General features: G+C 35.3%; 1 protein-coding gene across 4 annotated transcripts in view; it reads right to left on the bottom strand.

The window, feature by feature from the left end:
• The window catches only part of BBS9 (Bardet-Biedl syndrome 9), a 291,720-nt gene that overhangs the window by 202,686 nt on the left and 74,284 nt on the right, over positions 1-14,750 (bottom strand). For all 4 annotated transcript variants that reach the window (XM_042043379.1, XM_042043378.1, XM_042043382.1 and 1 more), the window contains one exon: positions 13,514-13,666. In XM_042043379.1, coding sequence (XP_041899313.1) covers positions 13,514-13,666 — 153 coding nt within the window. The remainder of the gene's footprint in view (positions 1-13,513; positions 13,667-14,750) is intronic.

Below are 14,750 nucleotides of genomic sequence, written 5' to 3' on the forward strand. Positions count from 1 at the left end.
ACCACAGGGCTTCTTAAGGAGTCACTGTCTTTCCAGATTGACTTGCGGAATTCAAACCCAAGAATAAATACAGACAATAAGTAATAAATCACTCAAACCTTTGCATGAATAGTGAAGTAATCATTTCAGAGCTTATGGATACAGAACATATAAACAGTGACATAAAAAACAACACACAAAAAGAAGTTTTCAGAGACACTATCTACTCCAAAGGTTGACGTACTTAGTCTAAAACTGGACAAGCCAAGCAGTTTCCCTATAAATGCACTGCTGGTGTTCTCCCTACCATTTAACTTTTTTTGAGAAAAAGTTTAACACATTTCAGGAATTAAAACTGATTTTCACAGGAAATAAAATATTCACTAGAGGGCAAATGTTTATCTGCTCCATAGATGGGTTTCCCAAAGAATCAAAAACATATGAACAAGATGATGAAGATTTGCATCAACGTGTTTTTCTCCATTTGCCTCTGTTGCCTTTGTATTAGAACCATACAGATAAATGGAGAGTTATCCTTCAAACTATAACCGTGCCAGTCTGCACTTTTTAACCTGCAATGTAACAAAACATATGGGAAGAATGGGCGAAGGAACTTTTTGGAGACACTGGCTTCCAAAAGCAAATGGACAGTGCAGACAACAATTTAATAACTAGATAAGGAGAGCACTAGTTAGGTACTGGGTAGGAATCAAGCCAGATAGACAAATCTGTTGTAAACAAGCTTCCATTACTGTGGATCTTGAGGGGAAAAAAAAAAAAAGAAAGAAAAAAAAAAAGTAAAATAGGAAATTAAACAGGATACCTTTGCATATGACAGGGAGTTTAACACTATGGAATTCTAACTAATCACAATTTAAATTATAATCTCTTCACATGCTTTTATACAAATGAAAAAACAGCAAAAGACAAAGCAAAAAAAAAAAAAAAGAGCAAAAATACATGGATGTGAATGAAATTCTTAAGATTAAGGCATCCTGCAAGCTGTTAATAACGTCTGCAGTGCAATTTCTGCATCCAATTAAAAGACCAAAGAGAAGTGATCTTTAAATTTGTCAGAAAAGACAACTCAGCAGATGTTTTAATGAATAATATTCCTTGTGATTCTGACCAAACAATACAGCCTTCCTCCCAAAAGGAGGTAGAAGCCTGGAATATAGCTATTAGTAGCCAACAAGTAATCGGTTTCATATTTGTTTCCATAATAAAAACAGTAATTTACTTATACTTATTTGCTTGTAAAAGTTAAAAGGAATAAATGTAACTAGAAGACATAGACCATGTTGAAACATAAGTCTTTTCAAAATAGTTATTTTAAGACAAACTTTCAATTAGCTATTGAATTGCAACAGACAGCTAATAAAATGCTCATTAAGGAGATATCAAAAAATAAGGAAAATGCAAAAAAGTAAAGCACATGAAGCACATAATTTCTCAAAACTCTGAAATCCTAAACACATTACAACTGAGGCAAGGGCTACTGTTTGCTTTAACATGACAAATCTATTTAGGTAGCAAATATTTAACCAGTAGCTAGAGGTTGCTCTTTAAGTACTAAATAATGAGATGTAATTAAGGTAGCAAAGGCAAAAGGTTACTAATTTAGAGCATTTCTATGGAGTAGTGTTTAAATTATAGGTTTTATACAAAATGCATGGGCCAGTGCACAAGAAAAAAAATCCAATTTTAACGGAATGCAGAACAAATTAACATTTTAACATTATAATACTACTCAATTGTATAATGGGATTTTGCTAAGTGTCACAGAACAGAAAATAAAAGCAACACTCCAAGGTATGCTTGTTAACCTCTTCAAGCTAAATATATTACAAGCCTATTGACAGCAGTAAATAGACTCATTGTAACATGAAAGACTCTGAATTCAAAGGCCTTTAATAGGTGTTGTTTTTTCTAAGTAGACTGGCCTTAAGAGTATAAACAGTGAACAAGATAAAAATTATGTTATCCATTCCAAATACTTTCAAATTTCCTAAAGGGAAATGGAATGATTCCTTTAAAAATACCATTTTAAAAAATCCAATTCCTGTGATATATAATGTCTTTTTCCATACTTCTCCTTCCCATATTACAGGAATTTAACTGGCAAGTATAGCCTTCAGCAGCCATACATACAGTTGTCTAGGCTCACCAAAAGGCTTTCTGGAAAAAGAAGGATTACAGTTGTTATGGTCAAACTCTGTCACCTGAACATTTCAGCGTCCTTGTTGTCTATCCAAAAAGAAATTCAAGCAAACACTTGATTTTAAGATATCTAAATAACACTAAGTCTGTATCCAAAACAAATTGCCAATATTAAACCAAGAAACTGGCAGCCACAAAACTTTGTCAAAGAACTCAAGGCAAGCAGAATGGGCAGAACATTCTATTTAATAAAAGCCTAAAAATATTATGTCTGTAGTTATGATACTCATCATTACTGTCTTCTTCGTTCCTGACATCTGAACCCCATTGTTCATTATGCCAAATTTTCCTGCATTAACCAACTTTCCCCTTTTTGTACTGGTTTAAACTAGCCACAACAGAATAATTAAAGGCTTCACAATGTAGAAATACTTACTCTGTAGAAGTTAGTAGTTAAGCACAACTGAGACATAAAATAGACCTGTTGAGATGCCAACTGGCAAGAAGAAATGGAGAAGAAAGTTCTTTTCCCTTTTGTTTTTGTCAGTTTACAGATTTAACCAACAGTTTAGTTCCAACATAAACTGTACCTTTTATTAAAAAGATCTAAATTGGGAGAATGACCACACAAGTTACATGTTTCTGCAGAAAGGTAGTGGCTAAAGCAGCAGCTCTGACCTGACTGCAGGGGACACACACAGAAGGAAGCAGATTTTTATTTTTTATTGATAAATCACCTATACTATTTAATTTTTTCTTTCTTCAGGAATCCACAGTCTACTACTATACTGCCTCTGATAAGTAATACCAAGCAGAATCTTAACAGAGCTGATCAGGAGTGTGCAAAGCAGGGGATTGATAATGCGAGGTCTTATTTCCACCTCTGACATTGGTCTTTACAAGTCATTTTGGGCCAGCCATCACCAGCGACTAAATTAAATGTCACACCTGCAAGATTACCCAGAAACAGCAGAACAGTAATTTAGATGCTCATTCTCTATATGGTAATGGAAATAAGTGGTTGTACAGACTGATGTAAAACATTTTCAGCTTAAGTTTGCAGACAAAACAGCTCAGTATTACTGGGCTTACAGTACAATTACAACAGTAACCAAACCCACTTCAATATCCAACTCATACCAACATCTGCAGGCATTAGAAGAGTAAATAATTTAGTTAATTTGGCCACCAAATACTTATTTTCTGTATGGTTTTCAGTTTTGTTTTGAGGGAGGGAGTATTTTTTGTTTGGTTTTAAATCAGAGTTTGGCATTAAATGCTATTGAATCACATTAATTATGTAGCTCTCCCCCTAAGAATTTATTGTTGGTATAATGAACATATATATTAACACAAATCCAGGCATTTCACTGAATCCAAGTGTGAAAGTCTGTGAAATATTTACTCTGTGTGAATTTGAAACCAACATATAGTTGCCATCCATCCACAATGCAAAACTGTCACCTACTGTATATCAAAGAAATCGGAAGTACTTATCATGACTTTACAGCAGAAATTGATCTAGTTCAATGTTATTTCAGCTATCTGAAGGCACTGCACCCATATACACACTGGTAAAACAATTATAGTAGCCACCCAAAAGCAAACTAGTGAAATTACATCACAATCCACCAAAAATGCTCTTAGTACCGCATGAAGAAATCAACCAAAATGGATAATAATGTAATAGTTTTTTAATGCATCATAGCTGGACTATTCAATTAGAATGAGAAATTTCACAAAGGTCATGTATAAAAACTCCCAAAGTGAACACTGTGACTTCTACCAGATATGCTCACTGGTTCTTAGCCATGTATTTTTTATGCCTCAAATGCTTCCACACTACATAATCAGAGGGCTGATACAGAAAACTTTCTAGGGAGCACAAAATAAGAGTGTTTCCCTCCTTCCATGAAGATGGTATCAATTTTTCTATTCAAGTTTTGATTACACTACTGTGTAGCACTTCCTCCCTTGCCTATGGAGTACACTTATCCCAGTGAAAAAGACTGCCAATGATTTAAACTTCAACAAGGGTATCCAATAATTCAGATTATCAGATATGTCATTCCTTTCAAAGAAATAAAACTTATCAGCACTCCTGTCTTTGGGGAATTGTAGCCAACTGGTTCCATTTTCATTCTTTCAAATGCACACAGGCTCTTTCAGTTCCTACAGAAAGCCCTCATCCATGGTCTGGTGACCTCGTATTGGGCTGAGGATACAAGATCTACCCCTAGAAAGGAATATTATTTCTTCCCCCTCAAAAAGTCAATATCCAATGAAACAAATGCCACAAAAAGTGCTAGAGAATGTTTACATCACAAGTAGTGACATAAATCACTTCCTACCATTGCCTTTATACACCAGAGGATACAATCTGCCCATACCCCTGAGGACTGAAGCAAAGGGAATCCTTCAATAGGTCACAATGGTGCTGCAGCTCTAAAGTGGGAACTGTACCCCAAGAGGAATGGGGGGAATGAAATTAATAAAAATCACACCTCTGGTCCTTTACTGATTTGAATGGAGCAGTGGGTGTTCAAAGCTGGCTATTCGCAAGTTCAAGGGGAGTAATTCAGTAGATGGGGCTGTAGGATACAGCACAGTGTAGCTGGAACCGTCCTCTGTGGAAAATGTGACAGACCAGACTGAATGCAGTCCAGCAGAGCCCAGTTGAGGCACTCTATGCCATACTTACCCACACAAGAACATTTTACTTCCAATCTCTTTCTCTTGTGATGGCTGTGCTGTTTCCTGCTTTTACATGTGTCTAACTCCCTTCACCAAAAAAAACACTTTACTGACAATACGAACAATTTCACCTATTTGTCCCACAAACTGACTAACCTGTTAGAAGACTGTCCCACACTGAAGCAAGTAATTGCTACTACAGACCTAAGTATAGAAGAGTTTTGCCAGTAATCCTAATTTATGCTTCCCAAGCACAGCTAACTACTTTCAGACATTTTTGGAATACATCTTCTAATAAAAAGGGGCTTTGATGATATTGTAAGTATTCCACTGTTAAAGTTAAATAAGTCTTAAGGAAATAGAAATATAACACTATTTGAACACCAGTAAAACTGAGAATTTTAATTATATGTAATAGCCAACAAGCTGCTTTTAGTGGCTATGAAAAAACTACATTTAGCAGAAACAGCAATAAAACAAGAGAAGTTAAATATAACTCCTCCAAGGAACAGCATATTTATTCAAGCCAAAAAGACCTAATTTATACTATGGGTGTAGTTCCCACTGACATTATCTGGGGAAAATGACTATTACAGGAGCGGGTGTGATATATAGCCTTTGAGTCATGCATGATAAACCCTAATGGTTTTGCTTTGAGGTAAAAGTCCTTACTAATCAAGTAATGAATCATTCCCAAAATGTCAAGTTCCCGAGGCCATGTGTGTCAGAAGTGCCACTCAAGAGAGAATACTCAATCATTAATGATCACTTTTGAGATTTTTATCAACTGATTAATAAGCAAGGCAAAGAGTTAAGGGGCTCAAACAAAGAGTTAATGGACCTTTAATGACATTCCCTGTGTTTTAGTGAACAGAACATACTGAGTTTTATTTGCCACTGACTACAAACCACCAACGATCCAAGTGCTCCACACATTGCAAAAATGTTAAAATACTGCAAGGAACAGTACTTTGTTTTTCAAAACATCAGAAAGTTATGTTTATTTTAAAAATTGTAATGAACATACTTACTTTGTATTTTACCTAATAGTGCAGTAAAATTACAGATTAGAAAATAAGAAAGTGGCTTCCTAATCAGTAGATGCAAAAGAGATACGCAGAGAAATTAGGAGATTATATTTTTTCTGCAGTATATTAGGTGCTGGACCTGTTAGTACCAACTACCATACAAGTAGAAATCTGGATTTCATATAGACAATACTAAAGACACCCAGGAACAACTCTGAAGACTAAAATGAAGATATGAATTATGAGTAGTTAAACACATATATGTATGTGCACATGTACATGAACACTGACATCTAAGGAGGGCAAAGGCATTTGCCTTCAATATATTTTCCATCTTTGTGCTGAAATCATTATGGAAATATCAAAAGAAGTTACTTTATCTAACAGCCTGAAACCACCAAGGATTACTAACTTAAAGGTATTTCCAGCTCCCTTGAACAAAAAAACTGTCCAGACAGAAGTCAGCTCAATCATGTGAGTCTCCAGCCAAGAACCAGAAACAACAGTGTCAAAAATCAAATGAAAGGGTGTCATTTGATAGCTGGGGGAATCTTATTCTGAGAGCAGAGAAAAATGGAAAAAAAACAGAAGCAATGAGGAGAGAAAGGAAGCACAAATGTAGCAACAAGATCCAAATCTCTTGCTGAGCAGACGAAAATAACTTTGGACCTCCCAATCTGAGTGGCTCTCTTTTCCACACACCTGTATTTTTCATGATAACAAGAAAATTCATGTACACATTCACATAAAAATTCCTTCACAGAATTATAATGTACTGTGTCAAATACACATTCTTTCAGTAGAGGGGGAATTCAGTACCAGGAGCTGGATAAAGCTCTGAGCAGGAGAGATACAAGATCACACCTAGATCATATACTCAGAGACCAAAAGACAGAGCACCTGAAGTACTGCTTGGTCCAGCACCCAGCAGCACAGCAAAAGACTAAAACAGAGCTGCAGAGAATGGTGCAGACGGTCACAGAATTGTTCCACACCAGCTGAAAGACAGGAGATGAAGAGCCATCCCCACCTGGGAGCCATATAGCTACATTAGCACAGTACTATGGGAAGGTGTATTAGTACTTTTTTTTGTTTGACTTTGACACAGGTGTAAAGCCTCCAGATGGCATCACATTCACATCTAGCTGATGCTGAACACAAGTGAACCAGATGTGTGACAATAACCCCAGCAAAAGGCAAGCACTTGGACACTGGGCCAGAGCCCCATGCCTTATAACCAGGCTCTCAGGAATAATGGTGGCTTAAATCAGCTAATGATCTGTTCTGAAAAGTGATCACAAGTGTTAGACAAGGAGAACAAAATACGCTAACCTTTAGATATGCATCAACTGTTAACTGGTTTTTATATGAAGTGCCAAAATTTCAGAGAGGAAGTCACGTGATTTGGAAGGTACAATTTGGAATCAAGTAGTTCTCTCAATAGTGTAATGATTTCCGTGTGAAACTAACTCTGCCTGATACTGTCAAATGCTATAAAATGGGCAAGAACCAGCACACAGTATTTTAATACATAAAATAGTGCTTGACAAGGTTTCAACACTCTTGCCTAATCACAAACCACAACAAAAGAGAGACATAACACACATGATCAGCAACACTGGGTTAAAAATTCCTCCCAATTGTCTGGTTAAGTAAGATGGGCTCAGAGGGATTCTAACTCAGTTCCTTTAAGCTTTGTCCAAAATTTAGATTAATTACACATTCTGCTGAAATCTCAAGAAACATAAATATTTAGTGCACTTCCCTTGGCCTTCTAAGTTTGTTCAGGGATGAAAAGATTTTCTTTTTCTCCATAAATTTAGTTTTGAAAGTTTGTTATATTACAGCTTTCTCTTTTTTTGGAGGCTTTTCTAAAAGAATAAAAAAAATTCAGTTAACTGTTGAACATGAGCTGCATGTTCTTTGAGCTGCAAATCTGATCTTGCATGCTTTAATTGTGTGTTGCTCTAAATATTTTTCTTTCTTTGAAAAGAAGAATGCCATGAAGGTAGCTTTAGATTTGATTACCTAAACATCAACTTTTAAGACCAGAACAGATCCTGTCATGTAGTACAGCTACTCAGCGTCATTCTGAAAATGACATGGGATTGAGGAGTTCCAAAAGGATCCAAACAGTTGCAAAAAAAAAAAAAAACAAAACCACAACAAAACACCAAAAACAAAAACAACAAACAAAAAAGTAAGGACACTTCAGCATCAATCTTGTGCTGCAACATAAAACCGTGGGCCAGTCCTAAGTTTTTGCAGCTGCCATTCATAGCGCAGTTGCATAATTTTCATCTCAAAAACATGAAATAGTCCATCTTTCTGTTTAAATTAGACTATGTCAAAGAAACAGCTGAGTAATGAAGTTTACAAAGTTCTGAAAATATATGCACCTTTCTTCAAAACTTTCATAAGAAAGAGGAAGGACAACTCCTGTAATGTTACTAATTAGAAGAACTGGTGCATTCATTTAGAGACATCTGGCTTCCAAATCCTTTGCAAAAATTCGTTTCTTCAGAAGTCTCTACTGAATGCTCCAAGATCCCTAACTAACATCCAGGACTGTACATGCAAGGGACAGTTCACATCACAGACCTCAAGGAAAATGGCTACCTTTACATGTGGATAAAGCTTTCTCAGTGACAGGCAACACGTTCCTATACAGTTTACTGCCATGTAAAGAATTAAAATGGATCCTCCAGATGGAATTGCCTTCTTCATTCTAAATGAGGAGTCATGGTGTCTCTACCTGGAAGCAATTGTGTTTGTTGACAACTTCTAACAGACTGATGGTAAAATGTTCTCCAGAAGGGAGAACAGATGAGGAAAGTTACACTGGAAAAAAAAAAAAAATCTGTAGGAATTGTGTTATTTCCTACTACCTTAAAAGAAAAACCTATGAGCACCTCTTGAAATCAGAAAGACTATTTGGAAGATTTTCCCCCTGTTTCAAGAAGAGTTTTTAGGTGAAAAATTCCCATGTGCATTTATCTCTTCAAGATGCAATTCACATACAGAACTTACAAGACGCAAGACTGAGGTAAGTGAAGATAAATACAAACCGTGTACTAAATACAGCAGAATATTCTGGACAACTTCCAGTTGCTTACTGAGTAGGATCAGGAAATCACATTGAAAATCACCTTATTACTCCTTACAGCCAAGTATTTCTGAGTGGTTATTCAATACTAATATAAATAAGATGAACACAGAAGAATAGCTGTGTTAGTAGAAGATAAAGGAAGCAAATTTTCAGCATTAATTAGTCCTGGTTAGAAAAGTGTGCTAGGTCCTTTCACTAATAGAAGATGGTTTTAAATTTATAAAGTACCTAAAGAAAAAGCTAAAATGTATGACTGATCATAAAAAAAGACCCAGCTTGGAAAATACATAGTTCTTAAGTCTAGATGTCTAAGGTTATGGAACTGTGGTGGCTATTTATGTCAGATTTGTTCTGGAAGTCCATTTCTAGTAATTGTCATTTCCAATGACCACACAAAATTTTACAGTAACATGAAGAGCCAGAAATCATTCAGTTCCTCGATAAGTTTTTTTTAATTAGCAGACTGGGAGGGGAGAAACACTACTTAACTATTTCTCCTGAGACAGAGGGCATCATTCATTTTCTCTGGGTAGGTGGCTGCTGCCAGTCAGCACCAACTCGTGCACAGGCTTGACAGCGCACAAGTAAGAAACTGTCAGAGTGGTGCTGGGGGCAAGGGTAAAAGATAAGATCTCATCATTAGAAAGCACAAGAAAGTCAGTGGTTTTATAGGGTGGGGATGAAGAGACCTCAGAACATGGGGAAATCTGAGCTGCTGCACAATAATGCCATCAAAGAATAGGAAGGGAACTACACTATATATGTTGGAAGTGTGAGGATATAGGGAAAATCTGTTTGTATTACAAAAAAAGTCAGAAAAAGCAAGACAAATCATGAAGCAATGCAAGGCAAGAGTGCTTGCTTTGTAGTTACATTCTTTTTTGTAAACTGGAACTGCTCAATCTTGTCTCAGATTCATGTTTTAAGTATTTAAAATTGGTTAAAGAATAGTTAGTGCCCTAGGAGAACTCCACCCCATATTTAAAATTCATCCTCCTCCTTCCCCAAAAGAATGTAACTGTGGTAGGCTTCCAAACAGGGTTAAACACAGCTTACAGCTAGTATTGCTTATATTCAGTAGGATAAAACCCATGTGGGTTGAAATAAGAAATTGAAGCATCTCAATTTTATGACACTTATTAATTCCAGTTTGTACCTGGAAATCCAAGTAATGTTTGCCAAGAGTCAATGCATGAAAATTATGATTTCAGGGCAAGAACCTGCAGCTACTGCCAAACTATGAATATTTTTTTCTATTATGACAGAAAACACATTGTAGACATAAAAGATCACTAAACTGCACTTTCAAGCAATAACATGTCTCTAGCAGGGGAGCATTATACAAAGTACATGCTGTTTACAACAGCTACCATAAAATTTGCCGCAATCTCATTTCATATTTGAAGTCCTTTAAACTAGAAAACATATATGGAATCTCAACTACCATTCAACTGCTTTTAAATGTATCTAATTAAAATCCTTTCTTAGACCAAGTGTTAGTAGCATGTCCAACTGCACTGCTAAACTTTTTTTAGGAGATCAAGAAATTCATAGGCATATAAATAGCATATATTGCAAATTGATTTTTCCATTATTTTCATAGCACCTTCCTACAAATCCTCCTTAAAGATCATAAGAATAACATTTCCCATTTCAAATGTACAAGACTACTAGCTTTCCATTTCCTTCCAGAATGGAACACCTGATGTCACTATTTGTTAACTGTTGTTAATACTCACTTCAATCTATTTAGATCTAAAATATTACTTCAGAAAGTCAAATTCTAGAAGAAAATCTTAAACAGGACTATAAAACCAAAAGTACTCACTGATGCCTGCTTATACATTTCATTATTGTCAAGATGGAAAGTAAAGCTCAAGTTTCCTTATAACAGACCAACCAGTAATTTTATTGGGGCACTAAATACAGCCTGCCTTGTTGGTAGTGTACAAGGCTTAATGCAAAAATTTACTTCATAACTAGAAATGCTTTTTACCAGGGAATACAATGCAGCTGATTAATTTTCTCCAGTTTGACATCTATAACTTTGACATACATTGTACGTCTACCTACATACCACACAAACACAATTGTTACTTGAAGAGAAAAACTGAAAATGAACATTTAGAATCTACTTTAGTTGTAAAATTTCAATCAGTTCAGAAATATGTAACAATTTGCAGGTGGGCAAAGAAACCATACAGAACACGTTTAAGGTAGGTATTTATCACACCAAGGCAATGAAACTACATGAGTTGAATATTCATTATTTGATTTGTAGTTAAAAGGTTGTTCATAAAAACATAAAAACAGTTGTATAACTGTTCTGATGTGAGGAAATACAGGCACCAATAAGAGGTATCTTTATATCCCTGTGGATTTGCAGAGGTTTTATTACTAAAGCGTCAATTAAAAAAAAAAAAAACTACACCGTAATAGTTATTCTATTAAGAATGTAATTCATACAATGCCCAATTCCTGGAGATTCTGTGTTAAAAAGATTAATAAAATCACACACTCACTAACTGAAAACCCCTTTCTGTTCTAGATGAAAAGGTTTGGAATATCCTACAAAACCAAAATATAGACATTTCCCTTCTGAGTACAAAACACAATGTAAGAAGTAACAAAACCATGCTTAGCTTTGTATATAACAATTACTTTAGTGAAAAATGAGAGATTAAAACAAGGCAATTTTTTCTCAATATAAAAATATTTTACATAAGAGAGGAGATGGGATTTTCAGACAATTATTAAGAAAATAAAAGGCATATTTATTTCAATGTCAAAAAGCTACATGCTTAAAAGATTTTTTGGACTGAGACTTCATTCTGCTCATATTTACCCAGCCTCATTATTCCTTTTCAGAAAACACATTTATCATATTTTGAATACCTCAACTATTTGCATTAGACATACTTGTTCAAATAAAGACAGAATATGATACTGAATTTTAAAAATACAAAGTCTTTTCTAATACAGAAAATGCAACATTGGGCAATTTCATTTCATCCTCACAGAAGAGTCAATATTAAACCCTACCACAGCTCTCACTTTCAAAACAACACATGCAGCAGTGAGGTATCTATGGCAATCACCATTTCACTACACTTTGTTTATAATAACGATAACAACATTTCTTTGTTGGAAGGGGATTCCCACAAAGAAAAGAAATTACAAAGGAAATCTACCAAGAGGTCTACCAAGTTTAAACAATTATGAAAAAATGTAAACATTTGTTCTTTGAAAAGAATTCTTTTTCCTCATTCTTGTTTCAACTACACCCATTCCAATTCTAAAAGCCTACAACCGCAATGTTAAGAAAAGCACCCATCTAATGTTGGTTTGAAGGACTTTCAAAAATAAGCTTTGGCAATATGCATCTATTTCAACAACCTGACTTTTGCCATATTCTCAGAATTCAGCTTTCAAATCAACTGCGTAAGAAAACTGTCAAGCACATCCTGGTTGTTCAAGTTTAAAGCAGAAATTTCTACAAAGCAAAAGCAGACCCAAGAAATTCACTTATGTTAATTTTTCAGGCTTATTTAGTCATGCCATTTCAAAGCATTAAAGAATAACCCATCTACCACAATACCTAGTATTTATTAAAGCAACCTGAAAATCCCCACTTTCAAACTTAAATCATCCCATGTGAACTCAGCAAAGAGTGGAATATTACTGGGAACTCAGTACAGACTGGAATAAAAGCAAATCTGACTTACATATAAGCATACATGGAAAGACAGTTTTCTCTAACTTAAAGAAATGTTTTCTTAGATGAAACAGTAGGGGGAAATACTTTTCCTTAACACCTTTGGATTCTAGTTGTTGTGATATACAACACTGCACAAAGGTAAGTCTTTTTTCCAGTAAGGACTCTAATTGTGACTCAGCTTCTCAAACAAGGCATGTCAGAAAGTAAAATCAGATCCTCCAAAAGAAAAGCACAAAAAAGCACATACAATAACTTTTTAACAAGGGGACATATCATGAAAAAGTCATTCTAAAGCAACACAGAGCTGAGGCAGGAAGAAAAACTGGTTTATTCTTTGTCCAGTATGGGGATGCTTTGGGAAGGATTTTTTTAACACTGTTCTTCTGCAGCTATAACATTCTGAAACGATTAGAACATAAATCCCCATAGGAAGGACATGGTCAGTCTCAGACAATTTTGTTGTGAATGTTACACCAGCCAAACCATTCCACCAGTTTACAGTGTACCATAAAATATTTACACAAGCTATGAACTATAAAATATTTTCACATGAACTATAAAATATTTACACTATCAACATCAGTTAGGAAAGAATGATGTGCTGTCAAGCTGGTATGACCCGGGAGTAAAGATTTTGTGGTCACAGATTAAATAAAACTATTGCAAATCATCTGGAAAGTTACAGGGACTATTAGGTTAAACAAATTACTGCTTCCTGGTCTCTTGGATGGTAAATGTAACCAGGAAAGCATAGCTTATATGCTTTAAGCTAGGTTTTACCAACAAGATAAAGAAAGGCTAGGCTCATAATCAAACTGTACTGACCTCTCTGAATGTTCCTTCTAGCAAGGTGTCCAGATGTTGAAGAGGAGCTGGAGTTTTGTCTTTGAATCGTGTCAGCAGTCGCCGCTCAATAGCTCGAAACTGTACAGCCCTTTCAGATAACAGCTCCTGAAACTTCTCAGCATTCAAACGTAGCTGCAATTTAAGGGTTTTCAAGAATTCAGGTTAAGGGTCATATACATTTATGTATGCACATTCCAAATGAAATGGGAGAAGGATAGGAAAATTTTTGAGACAGAGTGTAATACTCAAATATGACGTCATTTAAGCCAGTTTCATACTTCCCAATCCTTGTAGAGCTTAACACTTTCAAGAATTATCATTTGCCACTGGAATCAAAACTAATTGTCAGCAGCCACAATAACCTCTGAAAATGCATAAATATCTCATCAAGAAGCCTATTAACAAGAATGGAATTTCACTACCAAGACATGAAGGCTTCTTCTTGGTTTGGTGTGCTATTTATGACACGTGTACAGTGTATTGGACTTGATATTCATTGCAGTAGAAGGTAAAAGGTTATTCCCTTAGTATTCCCTTAGCATGAATAGAAGTACTGAATTCTGTACTGTTTGAATGATTGTCTTTTTCTGAAGTTAAATCCTTTTTGCCTTTATGTATACTGATTAGCTACAGCAACAAAATTCCTTGAAGTGTTCACAAAACATTGAACATTGTACATCAAGTGCCTAGATAATAAAAATTCCTATTTTTTTCTTTTAATCACCACTTTCTAGTATATGCCTCTAAAATAAAAATGACTAAAGATGAGTCTTTTAAAAAGCTGTGATACCTCTGTACAGCTGACATGCTATAACTAGCAGAAGAAACGGCACGACACTCTGCTTTCCAAATGTAAGCAAAAGTGCCCCAAAATGAACAGAAAAAGTAAGTTTCTTAACTTTACACACCATATTATATTTTAAAATTTGCAAATGTCATTCTGTCAGTACATGATTACGAAAAACAGTTCAAGGGTGCTAAGAGAAAAAGAAATACTATGAATTTTTACTAGAAGTAGTAGGAAAAAAGGGACATCTCAGGTAAGGGACAACTCAGATAATATTCTCCTAAGCTTCCCAAAAGAGAGATAATATTCTCCTAAGCTTCCCAAACTAACAGGGATGGAAGCATAAGAATGCCTTTAATAGATCATTTGACATTTTTTAGACCAGATAATTACAGTAAAACTTCAGAAATGTCAAAAGAGCCAGCTGCA

Source organism: Corvus kubaryi, unplaced genomic scaffold, assembly GCF_017639235.1.
Source record: "Corvus kubaryi isolate FWS band 111438036 unplaced genomic scaffold, C.kubaryi_AGA036_p1.0 37398, whole genome shotgun sequence".
Classification (NCBI taxonomy): Eukaryota; Metazoa; Chordata; class Aves; order Passeriformes; family Corvidae; genus Corvus; species Corvus kubaryi.